Genomic DNA, 26,410 nt, shown 5'->3' on the forward strand with positions numbered 1-26,410 from the left:
GCTTCAATAGACTGAAGACTTGTAAAAAAAACAAAACAAATGCAGACTTACTCTACGTGTCTCAGGTGCAGAGAAACGCTCTCCACCTCCCCAAACTGAGCGAAGCACTCCCTCAGCTCCTCGTGCGTCATCGTTCTGTGAATCCCCCCGACGTACACCACCCTGCACTCGTCCTGTCACAGACAAGCGGATGCAGTTACTGGGAATTCATCGAACCCTCCAGCAGGCGAGACGCGATCGGCAGCTCACTTCGTCGTCGACGGTCTGCATCCCGGCACCGCGCTCCCTCCGGGGATTTCGGGACTCCTCGCTGCTGTGGGGAAGAATTAGAAGTCGTTGAAAAGGCGCGGAGTAAACGAGACTTCTCAAATATTTATACTTTCAGTCCTATCACCTGTCACTGCAGAAGGGATTTAGCGCGAACGGCTCCCAGAATCACAAGCGGTTGACCAGTCACATATTTCCGATATTCAAAAACGGCCATAAGGGGGAATAATCGAGAACCACAACTCCTGCAGGGTTTCCGTCCCATCACACAAGATCAAGACCTGCAGAAGGAGAAATGTTTCTTTCCCCCTACTGTCCACATGGGGGCGGTATGACGAGCAAAGAAACTCTGTGGCCTCTGATTTCCTCCAGATCTGCTGAGGGATGCAGACAAGTTCCCACCCCGGAGTTAGAATATCTCCAGGATGTGGTCATGACCCAACTTGGCACACGCCTCTGAGCCTCCTGGTCTATTCTTCTTTGTTTGACAGAGAGAACATGAAAGGTTTTAACGCACTTCAAAGTCACTTAAGACTCTTAATGGATTTTTTTTCGTAAAGCCCTGCAAATTGCCACGTTTGAATGGCGCTCTTTAAATACATTTGGCTTGCCTTTGGCAGAACCTCCTAAACTCCATCGGCTTGGATGGGAAGCGTCGTTGCCCGGCCGTTTTCAGATCTCTGCAGAGACACTGGAGGAACTTCACACAGTCCCGAAGCTTCCTTTGATTTCTCGGCTGCATTCAGATCGTTGCCGCAGGTCCAGAGCGCTCAGCGGCAAGCTTTTCATCCAGGAGGTCTCTGAACATTACTGCGTTCTTCTTTCCCTCAATCCTGACTCGTTTCCAATGAGCAGGATGTCGCTACCGCCATGCTTTACAGAAGCGGTGGCATCGACCCCGGCGATAAGCGGCGCCTGGTTTCCTCCAAACACGAAGCCCAGTATTCACGCCAAAGTTCAGAAATGTTGCCTCATTTGACTATATAATTTAGTTTTTAAGCTTTTGGAATGAGGCTGTAATGTATTAAAATGTGGGGAAAGTGAAGTGATTTCCCCGCTGGACCGTATCAAACGTAACCGCAAAACAGCGTTTGTGGTCTATAGATTTTTTTTCTCACCCGTAAGTGCGACTGGAAAATCACCAGGAAACACCTGCAGTGACATCTTAAAACTTGTTTGATGAATAAAGTCTCCCGACTCGTTTTATTGTTGGAAATGAAGTCATAAAAAAAAAAAAGAAGAAACTCACACGGAAAGAACAACTGGAGTCAAAATGGCTGTTTTGAAGCATCTTTAATAAAAAAAAAAGTTCTGAGGTATAAAAAAAATTATAAAATAAACATGTTATAAAGTTAAAACCATTAGTTGTTTTTTTTAGTTTTTTTAGAGTCTCTTCCTACATCCACAGAACCTGAACACAGACGACACAACACGGTAGAGAAACAAACTTTCTGTACAAAAACAAAAGAAATCAGGATACAAACAAGGAAGATGTGTGAGGTTTCTCAGCACTGTTCCGTTCTGAGGCTTGTCAATGAAGAAAAAGTCTTTTTCAGTTAAAAAAACATTTTTTTTTTAATTGAAAGTGCAGAAAACTGTCTCTTGCAAACTGCAGACGTCCTCCTCCATGGCTGTCAGTGTGTTTACGCTTCTCTTATCGGGGTTTATCCGTTCTCCCGCCTCCTTACGTCCCGTTGTAGCCGCCCCCTCGGTGCCCCCCTCGATACCTGCTCCCGCCCTGTCCTGCGGCGCTGTTGTACCCGCCCACTAGGGGGGGGTACCACAGCAGGGGCCCGCAGGAGTCCACCCTCAGCTGCTGAGGCCTGGGGCCCCAAATCATGGCTCCCGCGGGGTTCACGGCCCCCGGCCAGCTCGCCGTGGGCCCCAGCAGGCCCCGTATCCCCGCGAGGGAGGTGAGGGGTCCGGAGGGGAAGTGGTGGCCGGGGAGGCGGGGGTGCGCGTGGGGAAGGGGCAGGAGGCCCCCCTGATGCTGATGCTGCTGCTGCTGCGCCGGGAGCAGCACGGGCTCCGCGGCGCTCGGGGGGTCCCCCTTATCCGTCGCCGTGGTGGGAGCGCCCGTTACCGTGGCAACGGCGGCCGCGCTGTTGGCCGGTGGAGCCCGCTCCGCTGTGATTGGCCGCTTCTGATCGGGCTGCGAGTCTCTACGGGGAGAACGAGAGAGGAGGTTCAGCAGCCCGGAATGAAAACTCACCTGCCCGTCGCTCCGCGGCCTCCGAGCAACAAGCGAGATCTGCGACGGCGTCGTGTGAGAACTAATCAGCCAGGACAAACCTACCTGGGGAGACGGGCGAGCAGCCGGCAGCTCAGCTCCGGGTCGTCACTAACGAGCCTCTTTTCCTTTTTAAAAGTCTATTTATTCCCTCGTTAATTTCTCTTGTTAAACTCATTTACAACCACCGACTCCAGCAAGTGGTAAAGAAGATGGATGGAGAAACATTTTACCTCCAACCTTCCGATTTGAAGCTAATGGCTTTCAGTATTTCAATACATCTCATTTTATGTTAAAATAGAAGACTGATATGAATAGAATTTGGAAAAAATACCTTCTTTTTAAACAAAGCTTCACATTTAAGTGAAAAATAATCTGATAAGCGTTCGGCTGACAGAATAAAATGCAAAGAGCACTTTACTATGATTCACTGCAAACAGCGAGAGGGTCCTGGCTGCGGAATGGGGCGGGGTCAGGTGAAGGGGTCAGGTGAAGGGCGGGGTCAGGTGAAGGGCGGGGTCAGGTGAAGGGCGGGGTCAAGTGAAGGGTGGGGTCAGGTGAAGGGCGGGGTCGAACATGTGCAGATGTTCTGATTGGATCACACTCAAATCGACGAGTAGCAAGCAGGAGGAAGAACGGAGCGAATGGAAGCACAATGGAAGGAAATCATCGAAGGTGAGGAAACATATGGGCGAACAAGTAAAGCTTTCGTGTTTGATTTGTGAGGCGTTAATGATCAATTAATTGGTCCTGTGTATTCATTTTAAATTCCGTCACGGCAGCACGGAGCCCATGCCCGTTGATGTTTTTAGTGGGTAAATGCGACGGTGCACATGCTGCTGGAAAACCACTGAGAAATGGTAGGGTAAAAAAATGGAGTAGCGCTGTGGAGGTACATTTTAGATTCTGAAGGTACTGCTGGCAAGCTTCACGCCATCAGAGCACTAACTCAGGCTCGACGTAGCCAAGTTCAATATAAAGGTGAAGGCTAGGCTCTTTTTTTCATACATATAATACACATACAACATACATTGTACCGTTTCCGTAAGTGGAGCGTGACGTGAATCAGGCACATTTTTTCCACACAGCTGTTGTGTATCATCTCATGATGAAAATGGAACTCAAAATATGCAGCTGAGGTTTGAATAAATATGAGTGACCTTTTTGTGTTGTGCCTCAGACACACCACCCTACCAGACGGAGAACCACCAGTGACCATAAAGTCTCGGAACGTGGATCGTTGTTAGAAATGAGCAGAGCCAAAAATTATTAAAAAAAATATATTTCTCTGGCTAAAATGTACACAATAGGAAAAGGAAACAATGGTTCGTTCACTCTGGGAAGAGGACGGAGTCGTTCCTGTTCCAGTCCACATTTCAAGAAAACTGCCCTTTTTGAAATGTGTTTAAAATAAATCACCATTATCTTTTATTACCAGAATGCTCGACTCCCTCCGACACGTCAACTACCATAATTTTATCCTCGTTATTATTGATGATTATTGAGCAAAAATGTCAATGTATGCAAGCTTTATTGCCATCGACTTCTTTGGTCAACAATGTTATGATATTCTGCTTCTAGACTGATGTAACATTAAGGACCCCACTTTGTGAATTCATCAATGGAGATTAAATCATAACTTAAATGCACAACAATACACACACAAGCACACACACACACACACATATATATATTCTTGTCATGAACAGAATATATATAAGTGTAATGAGGCTACAAAAGCAATACGTGAAACAAAATGCTGGCCCATTCCACATGCTGCAGCGACAGGAGTTGCAAACAATGGCTGAAGAGCGAAGAAGTCGGTGGAAGGTTTGAGACGCGTTCAACTAACCTCAGTCTGTCGCCCTCTGGAGGACAGGCGGCGGTACCACAGGCGGCGGCTCCGTGTGCAGTGGTTTTCTCCTCCTGCTGAGCTTCCGTCGCCTCACCGGAGGGCTGCGTCTGACCCCTCGGTCCTGCTCCTCCCACAGGCCGTCGACTGAACGGCGACGCATCGGTTGCAACGACATCCTGGTTCTTTCTCCCCGACCCGCCGTGTCTCGGGTCTCCTCCCGCTGCAGGACTGTCCCCCCTCGTCTGTCCAGCGGTGAGACGGTGCTCCGGGTGCGTCCGCCTCTTCTCCTCCCTCGTCTCCTGCAGCCCGGAGTGGACGAACTCCGGCTTCTCGGCGGCGGCCTTGCCGCCTCGGGGTTTCGGGGCCGACGGACTGGGGTCCGGAGGCGGGGTTCCTGCGCCGTCCGTCATGTGCAACTCCGCCTCTAACCGGCGCTTCTGCTCCTGGAGCAGTCGCAGCTGGGCCATTCGCTCCTCTCGTAGTTGAGAGACGGCCATCCGCAGAACCTTGCAGTCCGTGTCCGAAGGCTGCAGCATGCCGGCCTTACCCGAAGGAGAGGCGGAGCTGGAATGTGGAAGATGCTGCGACTGGTCGCTGGGGAAGACGGAGGGCGGGCGTTCGGAGGCCGGAGGAGAGAGCAGCCGGTGACCCACACCTGAGGACAGAACAAAGTACCGAGTGAAGCAGTAGCGAGCGGCTGCAGCGGAGACGGACAGGACCGAACAGAGCAGGGGAATGACGGCAGGCCGAAGGGGCCACGAGCCAATCAGGCGATTCGGTTTGAATCTTTGATTTATGTGACAGAAGCTCATTTTCTCAAGCTTTGCAAACCCAATGGAGCTGGAGCTGCAAGAACAGACAAGTAGACGGACAGATCAATCAGAAAAACACAACCCCCAGAAGAAACTGTCATAGTATCCAACTTGTAAATGTGGACTATTGTGGTTAGCGTGGCCAACTGGTGGAGCGCCATGTTATCGTGGCAGTGACCACAGGGAAGGAGCTCTGAAGCTTTTTTTGGGACAAGTTAATACGTCATCTATGGATTGTGTTGGTCACACTACAACGTTTTCAAGATAAAATGCAAAAATGTGTGTTTTGGGGGTCCGTTTATATGACAACGGTGCTCGGAGCCACTGAAAACAACTTTTTGAAAACTGCTCAACAAAGTGAAAACTTCTTAAAGTGTTTTGATTTAGTCTCCATGTAGACGGTGGAAGCGCTGCTACTGTGCATGCGACCACGGCCTGAGTAACTATTTCTACTGCAGATACGTGAGAAGATGGACGATAACAAGGATAGCGACTTCCAGTGTCATGAGTCTGGAATAGTCATCATCTTGCCATATCATTGTTCTCTCCTCGCACTTGACCCGACATGTAGACTGCATTGTTTTCAGTGTTTCCGTAGTTGCCGTGTGAACGCAAAACTATTCTGAAACACAAACGCAAAACGTGTAAAAGGTGCAAAGGTGAAAAGTCTTTCAATCAATGGAAAAGGTGAATCTTTTTAATGAAGACACTGAATGCCGACATCACAGGAAATAAGGAAGAGCAGCAGATTAATCCTCGCAGAGTCTTCCTCAGGCGGAGCTTTGTTTTGTTCGCGCCTCTGAGAAAGCACACCATGGAGAGGCTGCTTTCACACTGCAGGTATTCAACACTTACCTTCCTACCCTGCCGAATCAGATTTGGTACCAAAGCATGGCTGGCTGGATCGTAAACCTCGCCAGTGTGAAAGCATTCTCAGAGACAAGCGGAGCGTCAAAGCAGAAAGGAAAGTCTCCTGGCAGGTGGGCCTTTTTTTTTTTTTGGGTTCCACCATCTGTCTGTTTACAGGCGGTCTACAACGAGGAGGTATCCAGTGAGCAGCGATTCACCGACTCAAATGAGGGAAGTTTGGCAACACGGACCAGCTTAGATTCGGGCAGAGTCAAGCAAAGCAGAGAGTCGCGAAAGCAGATTACTCAATACACTTAGGGATTACCTCTGGAAATGAACAACCACTCTTGTGCCGACAGAGGTGTTATCAGTGCGTCTGCACGTACGGGCAGCCTTCGACCTCAGACGTCACGTGTCCAGTGGACGGGCTGGAACAGGGACTCATTGGAAGTCTGGGAATATGTCCAATGGATGGCTGAGAAATTATGGTCCCAGGTGGTGCAGGATCACCAGGAGAGTGAACTGAGTGATTCTGGTATTTTAGATCGGTGGTTTCCATTTTCTAACGAGCGTCGTCGTCTCTTTGTTGGCAGTGAGTTTGTTTTCTGGTTTTCCAGGGAATGTCTCGGACAGGAGACCCAAAGAAGGACAGTGTCCTGTTGGGCATCAACCTGCACAGTTTCCATCATCTTAGGGTTCAAAAATCCTCCTTTGGCAAAAACCTTCAAGTTGCTCCTTCCCTTCATTAACCCTTGTCAGAGTTCAAAGGTTACACTTCAGAAGCGAAAAGAAAGTTCCATGACCATCCTTTGAGCCCGAGGTTATCCTTCAATCATTTAAGTTGGGATTGAATTGCACTGGTTGTCTTCTACTTTTTTTTTTGTTTGTTTTGTACTTTTTCCATTGAGCAGGAGGCCTGAAATTTGAAGACATGAGCCTGTTGACCTGACGATTGCCCCTCAGACTGAAGGGATTTAAAAGTTAAGAAGGGTCTTGCTCATATTCTCAGCTTTCCTTTAGGATCTCTTGAGCAGAGCATCAGGGGTAACCTTGGCCGTTGTTCCAGTTCGACTCTAATCCAGGAAGTAAGAAAACACTGAAGAGCAGTGAAAAGCTTCTGATAGTGTGTAGCAGGCATGAAATGACCTCCTTGACTATTTAAGAGAGTGATATAAACGTATACATTTCTCTCTATATCCTTATATCTGTATGTCCAGCAAGTTTCTGCTGTCATCACTGACTTGAGTCGTCCTGTCCGGTGGACAGTTTAAGAGGTTTCTGTCGTGATGTTAGTCAAGGTTATCGTGAGACTTCCAGGTCTCAAAAAACTGACCAAGAAGAGGAGGGGATGAGTAACACCTTCACCTGTCCCAGGTTTAGGGGGGTCAAATAAAATGTAAAGGCAATATTTCTCTCTGTGGGTGACTGTTGGGGGGTCTCATGATAGTCCAGGATCTTGATAAGTTCCAAACATTCATGGACCTTTTCACATCATGTCCAGGAAAGTCACTCACCCCACAGACTTCATTGTGCGTTCAAAGGAGTGCAGAGTTCTCCCTCCTCAGAGACAAAGTAGCAAACAGTGCGAGGATGAGCATATGGGTGATTTCCCACCGCCTCCAACTTGGCCCAAGGTCCCTTCTCGTGGGAATAGACGGACACAATTACGTTCTCAAGCCGATCATCCTTCGTCTTTGCCTTAATCCCCGTGGTTACTTTATGAGAGGATTCATTAAGGAGGGCCATAACTGTACTCGTGTCCCACAAGATGAAGGGTGATTCCTCTGGGACATGTCCTTCCCTCACAAAGGTTATCTGAAGCCAGTGTTCGGGTTTCTTTAGTGAATGTTCACAACATTTTCTCCCTCTACGGTCATAAAATGTTATTGTCCTCTCACTGCTACTTTGGGGTCGTCTCTTTAGAACTTTCCACGAGGGTGACGATGGCACCAAGGTAAAGTCAGGGACTTTGAGCCCTGAATGGTTTCCACCACCTCGAGGAAACCTCTCCTTCTGAAAGTCCCAAGCTGTCACCTTTTGCTGTCCCTTCAAAAGGTTCGCGAGGTCCGTCTTCTCAGACTCAAGGTAGCAGAAGGTGCGAGGAAGGTCACAGCGATCGTATCCTATCGTCTCCACTCTGGCCCAAAGCCGGTCCTTGTGGGAGTACACAGACACCATAACCTCCTCTAACCATTTAGGCTTTCCTTCCACTTGGATCGCGGAGGTGGCCAGATGAGTGGATGCGTTGATGAGGGCCACCACTTTGCTCGGGGTGAACCACTTGTAGGGAGGGTGATCAGGGACGTATCCCACTCGCACACCGACAATCTGTTGCCAACTGTTTGGGTCTGCGAGAGCCTCGTCCTGCCATCTTTCCCCTCTGGGATCATACAACTGGATCCTGACATTTCTGCTCCCATGTGCTCGCCTATTTGGGCGTTTCCTACTTTTATACTTGGTGGCGAAAGCCGTTTTTTCATGAACGCTGCTCTGTGGTCCAGGTGCGAGGCCAAGAGGAACAGCAGGTCCAGCCTGTACGTCGTTCACCCACAGCTGCTGGTCATCGGTCAATACAGAGTCATCTCCTGTCACAGGCGGATACTGGTTATAGAACAATTCCTGAGACATGTTGGAGTTTACTTTTCCCCTCTCTGTACTTCTGTAGGTCTCATCAGGCTCCAGTGTAAGGCTAGAGGAGGAGGGGGCATCGTCAGGGTCGAAAGGGACCCGACTGAGGACCAAATCCTGATGTTGCGAACAGTTTTCACGATCTCTTGGTGATTCACCTTTTGAAAATCCTTGAGGTGGTCCATGGACTCTTGAAGTAGACTGGGAAAATTCCAGTGCAGAACCCAGACCTGCTTTTAAATCAGAATGACACGTCAGTCTCATTTTCCACAACACAAGAGCTTTTGGTGTGAACATTTGAACAACACTTATTATTGCCACACTGTCGAAAACAAGCCACATGTCACCCGCAGCACAAAACACAGTTCAACTTCTTCTGTTTTCAAGTATGAAAAGCAAGTATTTTACCTTTCGAGTCCAAAAGATCCTCGACGCACGGCTGCTTGTCTTTGATGTTGTGACAACCGACCACCCTGCTGAAGTCGTTGAGGATTTCGTCAGTACTGGCCACGATGATGCCGCCGTTGGGGAAGGCAGGGAAGGTTTCAAAACGATGCTCTGCATCCAAATCAAAGAAGAGATTTTACTGCTGAATGTACGCATACAGATGTGGAGACGCACAGAGTCTGTGTGGAAACTAGGCCAATCAGCAAGAACCAGGAGGAGCTGAACGTTGGAAGCTCTGTGAAAAGTTCTGCTCTTGCGTCTGAATCAGAACCTCCTTCACGTCAAACTGTAGAATCCCCTTTTTGTTCTCATGAATTTAGCTGTCGGCACTTAGCAAGAGTTAGTAAAGACAGAAGGAAAGTGCAGCTCAAAGCAAATCATTTAGGCTAATTTAGTTCACTTTAATATAGATATAAAACTATACAGGTAAATTAAGTGGAAGCGTACCGGTGAGGAAGATGGTGTGTCGGTACTGGGTGTATCGGGCCTGGTGGTTGATGAGACAGTTCAGGTCAGGCGACTGCATGTTGGTCATGTCACAGTGATGGTAGGGGAGGATCTCCACGATCTGACGCTTCTGATAGGTCGTCAGCACGTCCAGGATGCTGGCGGCGTCCGTCTTGAATCTGAAACCAAAAACCCGTGAAAACCACCTACTTCAGTAGGTTCAAGCCACGATTGGGAGACGACGAACCATCTGAACATTTTCAGACACTAAAGAGTAAATATAATTTGGAAATGCATGATTTTTTTTCTAGATATTTACAAAAACTAATCATACAAAATATAGCACAGGCGTAGCCACAGCCAGTACTCCCAAAACTCTATGAAGGGATTATAAAGGGAAGAGGGACCACCACAGACTCCAATACTACTAGATCAAAGAGATGAAAAAAAGAAATGATTGACAAAATATCAAGTCAACAGTGAGAGAATATTTGTGAAACTGTTCTTCATGTCCTCTTCAATGTATTGGACTGATTTTGGTTGAAAGACGCTTCTCTGTCATCCCAAAAAGAAAAAAAGTACTTAACAGTGAACTGGAGAGGTTGCGGCAATGTGAATCACTGATTTTTTTAGTTGCCCCAATATAACAATTTTTCAATTGTTAAAATCAACAAGATACCTCCTGAAAATATTAACAGCAGCAGCAAAGAAAGCAATGACTGGAAAATGATTAGAAACAAACCCTCCCTCAGTGGAGGACTGGACTGAAATAGTCGAAGGAATCCATGAGTTGGAAAGACTTTTTTTTAATCCTTAAATGCTTTTAAATCAAAACTGAGAGAACTTGAGACCGCTTCAGTTATTTGCAACTGTTTTACTTGGCGTCTCCGCTGTCATTTTAATGTTTTATGTAATTGTCAATGTAATTCTATCTGTAACTTTGCTGCCTCCTGGCCAGGATTCCCTTGGAAAAGAGGCTTTTAACCTCAATGGGATTTCTTCCTGGTTAAATAAAGGTTAAATAAAATAAATATATAAATAAATAACCTTCCACTTCCGCCTTCTTCCTAACCGCAACACATGGGCTGTACAACATGATGGCGTGACAGACTGTGCTCGGTGTGGTATCAGAAATGAGCTGCAGCCGGTACCTGGCTTGTTCTTTGAGTTTTTTGAGCGTTTTGTAGTGAACCTTCCACCTCCAAAGTCTCTCAGGGGAACTGTGCTGTTCCAGGACCGTCAGTAGCGACGTCAACCGCTCTGCAACAACAAAACATCTTTTAAAAAAGGTGAATCAAATTATGCAGAAGACGGCTCAAATTTAAAAAATACAAATGAGGGAACTTAAAATAAATCATCATGTAGGACCGAACAAAAGATTTTGCATGTTAAATCACAAGAAATCAATAAAAACATTGATCAAATTTACAAGAGTACATATATATATATATATATAAATTTGAAACATAAGCATTATATTTGAAAAAATGTTAATTTAAAATGAATCTATAAAAACCATTAAATTAAATCCTCCAAAACTATTCCATATTTATAAATAAGTAATAAAATGACTATTTCAATTGAAACCAATAACTTGGAACAAACAAAATGAAAACAGGTAGAAAACAAGACATATGGACAGAGGGACTCAACCATTCACAAAACAATTCCCCAAGATGAAAGAGATACGAAACTAACACGATGTAAAAAGCCGTCGTTTATCACAATTAAAAAAAATAAAATAAAAAGTTTGTCAGGAATCATTTTGGCTGAGGAGGAAATACATTTGGAACTAGGAAATAAATAGGAAACAAAACCTTTCCTGTCTTGGACCCACCGTGAGAGATGAAATCTGGGATGAGGATCAGGTCGTCTGAGACGATGCAGCCACCCGACACGAAGAGCTCGTTGTAGCTGTTGTTCCTGATGTCGTCCAGCGTGTCGATTCCAACAAACACCACGGACGGGTGTCGCTTCAGAGAGACCAGGCCCGGGATCTGAGACACACCAACATCAGTCACACCAGCTGATATAAAGACATTCACCACTACAGAATAGAAAACACTTTAGAAATCACTTCAAAACAAACTGGACAAGATGATGACGTGAAGCTTCACCACACACATACCTTGTGCACTTGTCCTTCGATGTCTTTGTTCTTAATGATGACCAGCAGTCTGCTCTCGGGGTTTTCCTCCCTCAGGAAGTCCACAGGATTCCTCTCCACGTTACCTTGCTTCAGCAGGTGCTCCTGCACCATGAGCAAATATGAAAACGGATTAATTTCGCTTCAAAATATAGAAGCTTTTCTTGACTTCCGACCAAGAGGGACACAGCCTGACCGGAGTGAACCCGCCAGTCTACATTGAGGGCAAAGAAAGCCTGCATAATTTAGTCAGGAAAAACCTGCCTGTGAAGAATCCAACTGGACTCATCCGAGGTTAATCAACCAAAACAGTCTCAGGACATTTTTACACCTCGATCCGAACCTCCTCCGTTACGTCTTGGTTCAACTCCGTCATACTTTAAAATCAGAAGCGGTTCTGAAACCTGCGACTGATCACCGAGGGCCAAAGACACATTCTGCTCACTGCAGATCCTGGCTGATAAAAGCTTCGGGGTCAGACTCCCTCTCCCTCTCCTCCGCGGTGAAAGCCGAGGTTACCTTGACGTCCTCGTCCACGGGATCCTCCGCCTCGGCGCTGTGCAGGTGGAAGTGCACGGAGTTCTTCTTCACGTCCTTCATGATCTCCACCAGGCTGTTGAAGACCTCTGGCTGCAGCTGGCTGATCAGGGAGGTCAGGGCCGTGACGGGAGGGGCGGGGCCCGCGGCGGGCTCGGGGACGGGTGCAGAGCTCACGCTGGAGTTCTGCTCGTGGGTCTGAGGCACGCCGCCGAGCCCTGAAGTCCTGTCACCGCCTGCCGCTGCAAGGGTGCCGTCACCATCCCCGTCGGGGCGGACTCCCTGCATCGGCACCACATCTTGAGTGACAATCCTCGTGATGCCTAAGCTTTGCTGTGGATTCCACTGGGGCTGATTGGGGACGGCGGCGTCCGCAGAGGTAGGAGCGGGTAAAGTGACCTTCAGATAAGGGGAACTTGTGCAGTTTGAATCCTGGCGCCACGCGTCGCCTCCGCCGGGGAGCGCCAGGCTTTGACTGCCCGACCCGCCGGCGTCGGCAGCCGCCGGCTCGTCCGCCTTCTCGCCGTCTTCGCCCGCGCTGCTGCCCGCTCGCACGCTGGCCACGAAGGCACTGACTGTGCTCGCCAGCGCCGAGTCGGCGCCCTTCTTGCTCGGCCGCCCGTCGTCGAACTCCCTCAGGATGTTGTGCATACTTTCCTGCAGAGAGTTCATGTAGTCCTGCACCGGAGGGCACGGGTTGTGGAAGGAGACGTACTGTGAGAACTGGGACATGGCGGCGTACGGCAGGGGCGTGGCCGACCCCGCGTCTGAGGTGGAGTGGGGAGACGGCGGGAAGTCGTAGTGGATGTTTTCCTCCTGCAGGAGGAGCTGCATCTCGGAGGAGAAGACGCCCAGGTGTCTGTCCACGATGTCGTCGATATTCCTGCCCCTGTGAGGAGGCGCCGAGGAGGCGAAGGGGGGAAACGCGGAAGAACCGGGCTGTTGGTTCACACTTCCCACTGCCGCCGCCTCCTCCTCCTCCTCCTCCTCCTCCTCCGCACCACCACCCCCTCGGTTCTGCCCGCCATAAGCAGCCTGGTCCGGGTCCTCCCTTGTCCTCTGCTCCTCCACTGCTTGCTCAGCGGGCGGTGGCGAGAGACGAGTCCTCTCTGGATCCGGAGGGTTGGACGGATGAATGAATGTCTCCTCGGTCTTCTCTTCTCTTTGTCCTGCAAGAGACAGACACGGTATGAATGGAGACCAAAAACGTCTCCGTCATCCACTCAAACATGCGACTCAGAGTTGTAGAATTTAAGTTGCTTGCAAATGGGTCATTTGTTTGTTACATTCAACTGATAGTTCACGCTGTCACGAAAATGTGCACAAAGCTACAGCAGCATTATTAAACGAGTAGCTTTAGCGGTGTTTGTCGATGTGAGCTTCAGCATTCGTCTGTGCTGTTGTCTAATAATTCACTAAACTTCTGATCACCACTGGAGGAGCCTCGTTAATCCTGAACTCAGTCCTCCTGACAGCAGCGTGAAACGTCTCCCAGCATTAACTCACATCCGCGGTACATGTGATCAGCATTAACGTGCTCAAAATCCAGTTCGCTTCCATTTCTAGAAGCTGAACGCAGGTTGGCAGTTTATCTCAAAAGTTCTGTTGCTGCTTCTTTTCTTAGTCATTTTGAAAATTTCTTTCATTTCAAGAAGAGCCAACGTGCAAATTATAGAGCATCTTCTTCCCACCGACTTCAGCTTGGTTGAACTGAGACACGTTTAAACGAGTGAAGGTCACAGGGTGAGATGAGCAGATGGGGGAGGGGACCCTCAGAGGGGGTCTCAGGTTGCCGGATGTTACCTGGGGGCTCCCGGGAGGCCGGGGAAGCTAACCGCTCCTCGTTAGTGCCACTCTGCTTCTTAATGAGCGAGCTCAGGTCGTTGCACTCCTGGGACCAGGCCCACAGAGACGAGGGGGAGAAGGAGGAGGAGGAGGAGGAGGAGGGAGACCTGGTCTGAGGTAACGGGTGCTGCGAAGGAGGAGGAGGAGGTACGGCGCTGCGCCGAGGAGACGGGGGGGAGCTGGGCTCCGGGGACGGGCACTGGGACGGGGAAGGGGGCGGGCTGGGGTCGGGAGACGGACACTGGAAGGGCGACGAAGGGGGGCTGGGCTCGGGCGACGGGCACTGGGAGGTGGAGGGAGGGGGGCTGGGGACGGGGGAGAGGGAGGAGGAGGTGGGGTGGGGCGAGGGGGCGGGGCTCCTCCCCGGAGACGCGGCTTTGGAGGAGTCGGCGGTTGCTGTGGCGCAATGCTGGAAACGGGGATCCTGAGGGAGGTTCCAGTCTCTGTGGGAGTACCGCTCCGAGTGCAGACCTGCAGACACAGCAGAGCCTTCATCATCATCATCTTCATCATCATCATCATCATCAACGGTCAAAAAATCGGATCCTTTTTCATCATCATAGAAGAAGGATAGCCTTTCTTCAAACTCATTTCGAGCTAAAGGGGCGTGGCTAACGATGGACTCAGTTCATTTGCCACAATGTTTGTGAGACTGACGCCAAGTTTTTGTTTTGCTTCCTTCAGAAATTAACATTGAAATGACCTTTTTACCCTACAAGTGTTCTTGCATCTAACTTGTAACTCAATGGACACGCCGCCTGTTGGACGGGTGAGACGGGAGTGGTTGGGGGCATTTTAAATCAGTTCTCGAGACATGCGACTTAAACTTCTACTTTTTTGTTGTTATCAATACTACAACAGTTTTTCTCAGAAATTACGACGGAAGCAAGATAACCTTTTAACCCCTCACAACTGTTGAGCCTCGCTTCCAAACAAGCTTTCTCCCCGTTAAACGGGAGGTTTTCGTTTCTTTCCCCACTTTTGTCTAACCATTACTAGTTAACTGACTATACTTTTCGTTTTCAACCAATGGGATGAAATACCTCTGAAGTGACGGACTGTGTTCCCCTCCCAAAATAACAACCTCATCATCATCAGCTTCACTACCTTTACAATTAATCTGCTCCTCCTTCTATATGAATTTAGTAAAGTTCAAACTTTTCTTATTGTATAATGAAGATTGAAAGTGCAGAAGAAGCGATCAAAAATAAGTCTCCATATGGTGGAGCAGCTTTAAGGGGGGGTTATTAATCATCGACTAAACGATGTTTGTGGATGTCCAGCAAGGACGCGCAGGTGGACAGACGGACCTGTTATGGGGACGAGGACCCAGGGGATCAGCTCCTCGCCCTCCTCGTAAACATGCGTTTTCTTCAGCGGCCCTCTCCCTCGCCCCGCCGCCGGGGGGTGGTTCGCCTCCCCGCTGTGCGAGCCGGGACTGAATCCCTCCAAACTACTGACGCTGCCGGCCATCTGCTCCTACAGACACACGGACACACGCTTTAACCTCTGGTGAGACGATGTGCTGCATTTCACAAAAATTTTACATTTACAAGTCGACGTTTTGAAAACGGCGTCCGTTTCCACGCCGTTAGCAGAAATGCTGAAAATGACGTCGTTTTCATGTTGAGCCACTCGTAGGTGATGTTTGCTTTTGTAATAAAACACATGAGCAGAGAACAACACACTATAAATATTAATGATAGTGAATAAACAGAATATTAGTATTTAGGAGAACCAGGATACTTTGGGATGCAACACTTTTCTTTTCTTTATTTTTATTGGAAACCATGTTCTACTGTCATGTTGTGGTGTCACAAAATCTTTTGCTACAATGATCATCTTTTTGTGACTTCCTGTATCAGAATGTTGTCAGAACAAAATGTCTTCCCATTGTCCTTGGAATAGGTACCCAGACAAGGTTTTGACTGTCAACAGAAAAAAATGGAGTTCCAAGAAGTATTTCATTGGAACGCCTCAAATTTCAAATATTCACCATTATCATCCATTAATCTGGACGTCATGGCTTCAGTATTACAAAAATCTAATAACACGGCGTGTCACACGTTTGTAACTTGAGCTACCGGTGCTATAAAGAAAAACAACAACAACAAAAGCAAAACACAGACATGCTGAAAAAAATTGAGATATTGAAAGTAGCAGCTCATCAACTATATTAGTCAAAGTGTGAAGCTTCCTCGGTTACCTCCAGGTCCTCCTGCTTCCTCAGGTCGATGTCACAGTTGGTGGGCAGGCCCAGCTTCGCCGCCAGCCTGTCGAACGGCCACGGCTCCCCCGGACCCGCCTCTGCTGCCTCCGAGACGTTCTGGCCGGTCGCTCCACTGGCAGCCTGGTTGAGGCCTTGAAACATACACATTTAAAAAAAAAAAAGTTATTTCTCTCTACTGAAAGGCGAGTGTGTTTTGGAAACTGTTTAAATGCTACACATCCCCCACACACTACTCAGCCAAAGTAACATATCTCTATAACAATATTTAAAAACAATTTGAAGAAATACCTTCAGGCAACCGAGCACAATGTGGAATTAAATCAATTAGAAATTAAAAATGAATTAACAGTTTATGTATAATAAACAAAACGTATTGAATTAAATGGGTTAGGGTTAGGGTTAGGGTTAATGTAATTTTGACTTTTAAACTAATATTTTAAACACTAGAAAAACACTATAAGCCCAATATTTCTGATTGAGCTTTTCTGCTGAAGACAATAGTTTAAAAGGAAAGTTGCTGAAGGATTTGAAGTAACTGAGCAGCGGTCAGACAGGAAGAGAAGAAATCCAGATTCTGTCACCTGCCAGCAGGCTGAAAAGTTTGGAAGCAAGTTCAGATCCTTCCTCGCATAAATCAACATCCTTCAAACCCACTGAGCCCATCACCGAGGAGTAGGAGACAGGAGAGGAGGCGGCGACGTGGCTTCCTTCAAAGCAGACAAGAGAAAACAAAACGCCAACAGATCAGCGCGGGAGAAGAAACTGGTGAAAATGAGTATCCACACACTTTTAGATGACTTCTAAAGGTCCCATAATATACAGTTTTTCCAACATAGGTGTCGGACGGCCAACAACAAAGTGTTTTTTTCCCCAAATCCAGCGATGGTCCTGAGTGTTCTGGTGTTTCAAATCAACTGGTGTCCCAGTTACCTGGTGACCCTTTAGCGTCCCTGATAATGGACGTTAAAAACCTGACAGAAATCTATGTCTGTTCTGACAAATGCCGTTTCACAGCATTTTACAACACTGGGTGTCTGAATATGTTGGTTCGGCTGTACGTGTTGTTAGTGTTACTACCCCGTCGCTAACGCCAACGCTAGCTCCTGCCAACTGTACGGGTAACCATTATGGCTTTTCATATCGTGGTGAATTTATTCAGCGTGTGAGTAAAGCAGAGCCCCACTGCCAGAGGATGTTATCCCACATTACGTCGTGAAGGAAAACTCTTCTGCAAAACACAGGCAATTTCACAACACCGTTGTGAAATCGTCTGTACGAGCACAGATCCACTAGAAAGTGGAACCATCAAGGCCTCATACACAGGATATGGGGACACACATTATCATTAGATAAAAGGATTTTTGCACCATATGGGACCTTTAACACATTTTCACACAAGCAAAGAAGAAAAGAGTCAGACTGCTGCTGCAAAACAAGGCAAGATAAACAAATCTGTAGGGATTTTTTTTTCTCCTGTCTAGCTGGAGCCCATTGCAGTGCACAGCATGAGGGGAAGCTTCCACCGCCGTCTCACCTGCTGTCCGGTTGAGTTTTCCAGGTTCTTGCGACGCCTTCAGGAACTTCAGCGCCCTCTCCGCCGTCTCCTGTTCCAGCTTCCTCTTCTTCCTCGCGGGCTTCGGCCCGGCGCCTTCCTCCATCGTCACCTCGTTCTCTGCGTTCCTCTTGCAGGTCAGAACGAGGTCTATCAGCTGCTGCATCTGGGTGATAGAAACCACATATCCGGGTTCAGCCCAACACCTCAGAGGAAACCCAATAAACAGAGTAACATGTGTGTGTGTGTGTGTGTGTGTGTGTGTGTGTGTGTGTGTGTGTGTGTGTGTCCTCCTCTGTTATCACACAGTCTTGGGGCACATTTACATGCCAACAATTTCAAGTGACAAAGCAAAACTTTTGTTACGTTCTGGGGGTCCGTTTGCACTACAGCAGTGCTCGGAGCCGCAGAAAACTAGGAAGCCAACATGCCGACCGCAGCGTTTCTACCATTACCATGTAACCAGATCATTTTCAAAACGCTGCAGTGTAAAACGTGAAACTCTTCTTTAACACACACTTTCAGACAGCATGTTGTTTTTTCAAGGTACAATAGCTAAAGGCCGCGTTAAGTTTACATCCGACCTCCTCACCTTTTGGGTCTTGGTCTGCTTGTCCTTCGCGTTGCTCACTGGCTCCTTCCTGGCCGAGTCTCTCTGCTCTCCGGCGCTCGGCCGGGACTTCCCCTCCGACGTCTGCTCGGCAACGCAGTACGCCTCCATCATCTGCCTGGCCCGGGGCACCGACAGCAGGTAGAAGGCGGGGTTGCTCAGGTAGCAACGCACATAGCTGTCCATGTTGACCCGGTGGTGTTTGGGAACGGGAAGCTGCTCCATGTCCTCGTCCGGCTTGGAGTCGTACTCGCCCATCGGGTAGCGTCGGACCTGGAGGACGGGAGATGCAAATGGGAAACGCGCTTCAGATCTTTTGAAAAGCTTGTATAAAGTCAATAAGGCACACGCAACTCAGATATGGTGCAAAGTAGGTCCAGATACAAGAAGTTACACTGAGAAAAGCCAATAGAATAAGGAGTCATGACACTTATTGTTACTAAAGCTTTGTTTCTACCTGGGGAGTCATTTCCAGCGGCTCTGGCCACTGTTGTTAAACACTTTTCACTTAAAAACAAGGTGGAAAAGGAGCCTTATATTTGGACCAATACAGTAACAACACATGGCTGAATTAAGATCAGATCTTATCAGATGAGCAGATCATGAGTTGCTGGTGAGACCTTGCCGTCCTCCAGCCCGGCGAGGTATTCCCGCGCTTGCTGCTCCACCCCGGCCGACAGCTCGGGGGGCGGGTTAGCGCGGGCTTTGACCAGCGCGTGATGCAGCGCCGGGATGAACTGCCTCAAGCGGGGCATCGCCGGTGCGCTGGAGGAGAACTCGGAGGCGAGCTGGGGCGAGGAGGAGCGGCGTGTGGCTGCAAGCACAAAGACAAAAACATCAGCGCTGCGCAAACCAGACGTTTCCGGACCGAGGATGTTCTCGCTGTGAGGTGGGACCGCTAGCAACTCCACCTTCTCAATTACAGTCGGCTAGAAAACCTTTGACGAAAAAAAAAAAAGTTACTCACTGTATTTGGAAACGTCTCTTGTCTCTGGGAAGACGAACAGAGCCTGAAGACACCTCTTCCAGCTGTCTGATCGCTCTGAAAGCACCAGGGTCAGGGTTTACATCGACATCGCTCTGGACACGCGCAATAAATTATAGACGACGGCGTCGTACCTGCAGGCTGGGCCATCTGGACACTGGACAGCAGGAAGAGGAAGCCCCTGTCTGCCAGCGGGACCACCACGACCTGTCCACACAGCAGCACACGTCACCTCCGATCACACCAACACTGACACTTCAGGACGACCTCTGTGACGTCGGCGGGACTCACCACTCCCTTCAGCTCCAGCTCGTGCAGCAACTTCGTCACGCTGGTCGTGGACCGACTCTTATCAACCATCTCCAGAAGACTGCAGAAATGGCCGTCCTTCTCAACTGCACGCACACAAAAAAGTACACACACGCATCACATTCGCGTCTCTATTAATTCTATTTAATTAATTAGAGAGCGAGGCGTTGACGCCGAGCTGTACCTTCCTGGCTGCTGGTGTACAGGCTGTAGGACAACAGGCTGGACGGGATGAGTGTGGTCACCTGCTCCAGCCGCATCACGTGACTCATGTCCAGCTTGTCTGGTCTGAAGGGCGAGAGAAGACATGAAAAAAAACCACCACTTCCTCCCCTCAGACGTTTACACTTTAGAGCTATGTAATGAATAAAGAAATAAACAATAAAGAACACCCCTTTTTGCTCATTTGATATTTAGAATAAAAAGAGAAATATGATGTGAAAATAATCCAAGATTATTATAATTACATACAAACAGATCAAAAAAAAGTAATTGAAAGTATGAACTGCTCATGCTGAAGAGGATCTGGTTGAGGACTCACAGCTTGTGGGGCAGGAAGGGCGGAGAGGACGATTGAAGGGAGACGTGGAAGAGGACGCTGAACTCCTTCACTAACTCACCGGACCACACTGTGAACTGAGTGTGTTCTGTGAGGGGAACACAGGAACAGAGAACCACCTCAACAACAACAACTTCAGTGTTTCCCCTCAGTTTCAGTGCGAAGCCCATTCCAAATACGTTCCCAAAACTTAACTGAACCACCCAATATTGTTAAATCATCAGAAAATGATCAACTAAAAGTTTTTCTTGCCAGACTAATGTTAAAGCCTTTCGCTCAGAGGATCAGTCTCGTACCTGCAGCACCACTACGTTTGAGTTATTTATGTGAAAGAGGAACCGTAGCTCACCTTTGCTCGCTGCTGCTGATTGGCTGTTCATCCTGTCAATCAAACACAAAGATGGAGCGTTAGGTCGCTCTCTCCTCGCAGCGGGAAAATTCCCCGACTCCTGTCTGGGCTTTCACTTTCTGCGTAGAGTTTTCTCGTGTGTCAGAGCCGACGTACACGACAATGTTTCCAGTGAAAACGCACTGTTTTCGCATTATCGTTTCAGAAAAGTTTCACGTTTACATGGCAACGTTTTGAAAACTATGTCCATTTCAACAGAAATGGTAGAAACGATGAAGAAAAGTTGCTTTTCCTCACGTTTCCACGACGACGAAGTCGACGCGTTTTTGGAAAAGTTGCATCTTGGGAGCTGTTTTCAAAAAATTTCATTTTCAGTGGCTCTGAGAACCACTTGTTGTGGTAGTTTTGCCTTTTCACTTAAAAACATCGTGTTTGTTTGCTTGGATTGTGACCTGTTAAGGGTGCGCCCTGCTGGGTGAAGCCAGACAGTGAGTTTTGACCTCCGTACCTGACTGGCGCTGAAGGTATGCTGGGAACGGGAGCGTCTCTTCCCTTCATCTGGAAGGAGACGACGGCGTACGGACACACCTGGCGAGGCCGCTGCCGCAGCTCGTCGAACGAGTACTCGTAGAAGTATTGCTGGTATAAACAGAGGGACGACATTTCACTCGGAGTAAAATCTGAGACGGCAAAATAAACATACATACATGTGGAGGTGTATGTATAAACTCACTAAAACTTTAAAGTGAGAAAATTAATAGTAAAGACATTTAAAGTGACATTTACGGATGAGACGTACAACAAGAGGATAAACTCCATATAACACATCAGTGCCACATGGAGGCCTGCCGAGTTTACCTGCGTGAGTTCGAAGGCGCGGAAGGAAGTGAGCGAGGTGACCTTGTTGGCGTTTTTAGCGATGTGGCTGTCGAAGCGAGGCGTCGGATCCAGAAAGGTCTTTATGTTTTCATAGATGCTCTTCACTTTGCCCTGGAACCAACGACACAAACGGGATTATCAAGACGGAGCTCGATGGTGAGAAATCAATCTAAAGCCGGGACGAGAGGAGGAAAACATGCAGGATCCGACATCTTGAAGCTTTGATTGTTTCCTCAGGTCTACCTTCATCACTTTGAAGATGATGATCTCTCCTGTCGCTCCGGTGGTGAGAGGGGTCTTCTGGAGCACGTCTGAGTATCTGGACAGATACACACCTGAAGGGACAGACACACACAGACACACAGATGTCATTTTCGGGGGGCTGTGTGGTGAATTCCCACCATCCATGTATGAAGCGTGTGCTCTCGCCTACCTTTGCAGGGGTTCCCCAGCACGCTCATCTGGCTGTGAGCCAAACACAAGCCCTTCTCACACAGCGTGGGCAGCTACATCAGCAAAAAGACAGAAAGAATGGAGATGTCAAACCCTCGAAGAATCCCGTGTTTCTGGAATTTAGAGATCATTCAGGCGGATTTTCGGCGTGGTATGGAGCACATACACATAAAACACATCAAAGCTTATGGAAAAATTCAAACTTTTGTTTAATGATTGGGCAAAGAAAATTCAAAGCAGATGGGATTTTGGTGGAAAAAAACCTGAAAAAGGCTAATAAATCTGAATTACCGATCAGAATTCAGGTTTGTGAAATGCCTTAAATCCTGACTGTGTGGTGAAGTGAGAAACCGGCTGTACAGTCAGCGTTGATCTCACCTTGGCACCGTCAGTCAGCAGGAAGCAGTAACTCTCCTCCAGCTCCTTATCGGTCCGTCCATCTGCCTTCATCTCCCGCCTCTTCTCAACAAACTGAAACAGACCCAGAGACACGCCCTCTTCAGGTCATCATACACCGAGAAAACGTGCACAAGTTTGCATTGCTGCCTCACATTGGGAAAATCTCTGGTGCAAGTCTGTGCTCTGAGGGCTTTTTTTAGAGTTCATTTCATTCCAAAGAAATAAATCAAGGCCAGTCGCTTCTTACTTTTAAAGTCTTTCTATCAAGGATTTTGTTATATTTTGTTTATGCGGTTTTCACCGGGTAGCAGACCTTTGCATATTAGTGTGAAACATTACATCATGCGGTCACAATTTAAAAACAATCAAATTATTTTTCAAAAACTACTTTTATCAAACAGATCTGTAGAAATCTGAGAAGAAGCATCGAGAATGCAAATCGGACCAGAATGAAATGGAAAAAAATATCATATCAGACAAGAAGAAATGCATAAGAGAATGAAAAGGAAATTTGCCACGATAGTTTGAAGGACAAACATTCGCTGATGGCCTGGTCCTGCTGCTGGTGTAACTGTGATGTTTGAATTGTTGCTGCTGAGAACAATAAGGACTTGTCTCAAGGTTAAAAACAACCCACAGCTGTACTCTGTGCAATCTGTGGTAGCATCGAAAGGCAAACAGCAATGATTCTGTAAAATGTGTCCAGTGTTCAGTACAGCGCGGCGCCTCCAGCCAGCAGATCTCTCACCTCTTTCTCCAGCAGCTCATTGTTGACCAGCCGAGGTTTGCTGTAGGTGAAGCAGCCGGCGGAGTTCGTGTCGAGGTAGCTGGACGTGAGGGCGGTCATCATGTCCTCGTACTCCCTGGACTCCGTGGGGATGTACGACAGCAGACCTGAAAGCAAGATGGAGCGCGTTTTAGGTTTCAGTGACCCATTAATCTGTAATAAACCCCGGGGTAGAGGGGAGAACGTTTTTGGACTGAGGGATGGACGTGCACAGGGAGAACATGCAAACGCCACAAAAGCCCGTCTGAAGCCTGTAATCGATCCAACGCATCCAAGGCGTACTGAAAATACAGCAGCGTCAGCAGTTTGGGTTCAATTTGACGTGTTCTCGCCGCTTCATTTACAGAAATGTGTCCCTTCCACAATAAAAGCTCAGCCTGTAAGCAGAATTATTAACAAAGCCATTTTAGAAAGCGTCTCATTGCCTGTGAGCTGCGGCGGTCCTCGGACCACAGGTCGGGAACCACCGTTTTGATGAACTATGGTGTAACGACATGCGATAATATTGTACCATTGTTAAATGTTATACTACTGAAAGCTACTTCTGAAATTCTTATCCAACAGAAAACAACAGCCAAGCCCATTCCATAAAGAATGGAGAGCTGCTTTAATTAAGAGTGCTGCAGCCTTTTTTTTGTGTGTGTGTGCGCGACTCTCTGGGGTGAAGAAGCAGGCGCCTCCCTCAGGACGGAGGTCTCAGCTGGAGGCGGCACACCTCAGACAGGAGCTGCAGCTTCTCGCAGAGAGCCACACCTGTCGGAGCAAAACCCAGCAGAGGCTCATGGTGCAGCTCACGTTCTAATGACAAACTATTCCACGAACCACTTGATGACTGTCGGGGATTGATAAAAATCGTAAACAAACCAAATAGAATGGCGTCGTGACCAGGAAGTGTTCTCCTCTGCCATCAATATTAGTTCCCTTTGTCACAGATGTATTTATTATTCATTCTCTTTGTGGTGAAGTACCTTTCTTTTGTCTGTCTTCACCTTTTACGTGTGCATCTTGCACCAGTCGTTTCCATCCTGCCTCCGCATGAACAATTCTCCTCACAACAACTCGCAGGTGTTTATAACTTCTAAAAAATTCCCAAACTTGCAGAAAGCATGTTTATTTTTGATTAAAGTGAGAGCTAATATACAATATAGACGTGTTTCTGTTCTGGGAGTTAAAACTCTCGGTGATGAACTTGAATCTCTTGTCGTTTGTAAGGTGAGCGTGGTTATCCCCCACAATCACAAAGTTGCAGGTTTGATTGCCCACACGTTGAAGTGTCCTTAAGCAAGGCACTAAAACCCAAATTGCTCCCAGTGGATGGATTGAGCGTCTTGCACCGCAGCCGCCTCCACTGGTGTGTGAATGTGATTAACAGTGTAAAGCGAGTTACAGACTTCTCAAGTGGTGGGAAAGTGCTATATAAATAAAATCCATTTACCATTTATAAGTTGTACAAATTCTAGGTTATTGCTTTTCTCCATCAGGCCAAGTGAACAGTTTGTGTTGATCTCCTGTGTCGAATTATGATCAGAAATAAATCATTCATTCAGCATATCAGAGTTTGGTGTTTTGATCTTATTAAAAATTATTTGGGATAATAAAAAAGCAATCTTATGCAGTGGTTTCATAGCAATCAGGTTCCCATCAGGAAGGAAACAAAAATACTCCATTTGAGTGGAAGAAGCTGAAAACTGCACAAGCAACAGTGTATTTGTGTGATTTTTTTTACCTAAAGATGAGGCTGTTAATGTCTCAGGCTAAATAAAAACACAGATTTAGACCTCAACTGTTATAGATCGTCTAAATCAAGGGTGTAATTATGATGAATTGTTGACACTCATAAATGCAATAAATGAGGCCATGGAAACATGTGAGCTGCTCACATGCTAAGCGAATAAACGTAAACAAGGAGGCGGTCACCTCGCCCGGGCCAACAGGCACCCCAGCATGTTCACCCAGCTTTACACACCTAAACGTGTCTTTTTGGTGACTGTAGTCAGCCGCACAGTGACTCGGATTTGTCCCAACGTGAACATAAACCCTCCAGTGATCATGTTAAAGAATGTGAAGTAGCTCGGCGTTAGCCGTTAGCATCAAGCACGTCCGTTGGCCATGAGTCCGTTTTGACTGAGCTTTTGGGTTAAAGCAGCTGAAGTTGATCGAGATTAGATTAAATCTAAATATAGACACGATAGCCGATATGTGTGATGTTGTTCCCAGAGACGAATCTAAGACCTCACGGTGCTGCTCGACCAGGGAAGAGCGGCTGTCCGACAATGGAACTTGGCAGTGAGAAACTTGAGGCGGGGGACGGAATCGAACTGACATTAAACCGTTTCCCATCAAACCGGTGGATAATAACAGCAATTTTCAATTGTCCGGTTATTTCTAACGGCCAGAGGTTGTTGTCGACGAAGCGGCGGCTCACCCCTGTTTTCTTTGGCTTTCCTCGGTATGGTGAGCTTGAGCGGCGCTATGGGCATGTGCCGCTGGTGAACCGCCACCTGCGGAATGCAGTTCCTCCTCTCCGTCCTCCCCCCGGCGGTGCCCGCTCGGTCCCCGCCGGGATGAGCCTCCCTGGGCGAGAATATTTCGATCAGCTCGACGTCCTGCGAGTCAAGACAGCCCCCGAGCTCCTGGGCGGCGGACATCCTCCGCGGAGGACGGGCGGGCTCCCTCCGGGCCGCGGAGCTGTCGAACATGGTCGGACTCTCGAGTCGCTTCGCCAGCGGGAAGAGCGGCGTCGCTGGCCGGCTTCACTCGACGCGTGACGCCGCTGTTACCCCCTCGGACCTGGAGAGCAGGGAATCGAACCTACACATCCGCCGCGCCATGCCACTTCTTCTTCTCTTCCTTGTGTTCAGGTTTTTTACTGCTTCGAGAAGCAGACGGAGGCTCGACGTCGCCACCTACCGGCTCGGAGTGAGCATGGCGGGTCAGGACACCCTGGGCACAGCAGCCCGAAGGCTGGAAAAAAATACAAATAAAGAAGTATATTTATCTTCTCTACTGCCCCCCTCCCAAAATAAATAAATAAATAAATAAATGTATCCTCTCCCTCTGCAAGACAAATATATTAATCTTCTTCCAATGACCCCCCTGAAATTAAAAGTATCATTGTCCTCTTTCTCAATTTTATCTTCTCACCTCCCTGTTGTTATTTGTGTGTCTTTGTGTCTGGTTTTACATCTTGTTTGATTCACTTTGCATACTCCTGTTTTCTGTCCTGTTGGTTTTA

General features: G+C 47.9%; 1 protein-coding gene across 3 annotated transcripts; it reads right to left on the minus strand.

The window, feature by feature from the left end:
• Window positions 1-1,543: 1,543 nt before the first annotated feature.
• Window positions 1,544-25,998, minus strand: tasora (transcription activation suppressor a). Of its 3 annotated transcripts, none has more exons than XM_080494825.1 (29): window positions 25,601-25,998; window positions 23,137-23,282; window positions 22,368-22,460; window positions 21,970-22,042; window positions 21,780-21,871; window positions 21,516-21,647; window positions 21,166-21,296; window positions 20,658-20,689; window positions 20,291-20,396; window positions 19,934-20,037; window positions 19,732-19,835; window positions 19,575-19,647; window positions 19,423-19,497; window positions 19,076-19,269; window positions 18,438-18,728; window positions 17,828-18,011; window positions 16,875-17,000; window positions 16,270-16,424; window positions 15,374-15,542; window positions 14,022-14,534; window positions 12,201-13,387; window positions 11,664-11,786; window positions 11,373-11,532; window positions 10,687-10,795; window positions 9,536-9,714; window positions 9,050-9,199; window positions 8,800-8,871; window positions 4,350-5,007; window positions 1,544-2,429 (listed from the first exon to the last, which is right to left on the minus strand). In XM_080494825.1, exons 1-29 carry the CDS (start codon window positions 25,872-25,874, stop codon window positions 1,952-1,954), a joined length of 6,183 nt encoding a protein of 2,060 aa, XP_080350951.1. In that variant the 5' UTR covers window positions 25,875-25,998; the 3' UTR covers window positions 1,544-1,951. The 3 variants fall into 3 exon arrangements, with proteins under 3 accessions (XP_080350951.1, XP_080350950.1, XP_080350952.1); XM_080494824.1 differs by having other exon boundaries at window positions 8,800-8,874; XM_080494826.1 differs by lacking the exon at window positions 8,800-8,871.
• Window positions 25,999-26,410: the final 412 nt, after the last annotated feature.

The sequence above is a fragment of the Blennius ocellaris genome, assembly GCF_963422515.1.
Source record: "Blennius ocellaris genome assembly, chromosome: 4".
In the NCBI taxonomy this organism is placed as follows: domain Eukaryota; kingdom Metazoa; phylum Chordata; class Actinopteri; order Blenniiformes; family Blenniidae; genus Blennius; species Blennius ocellaris.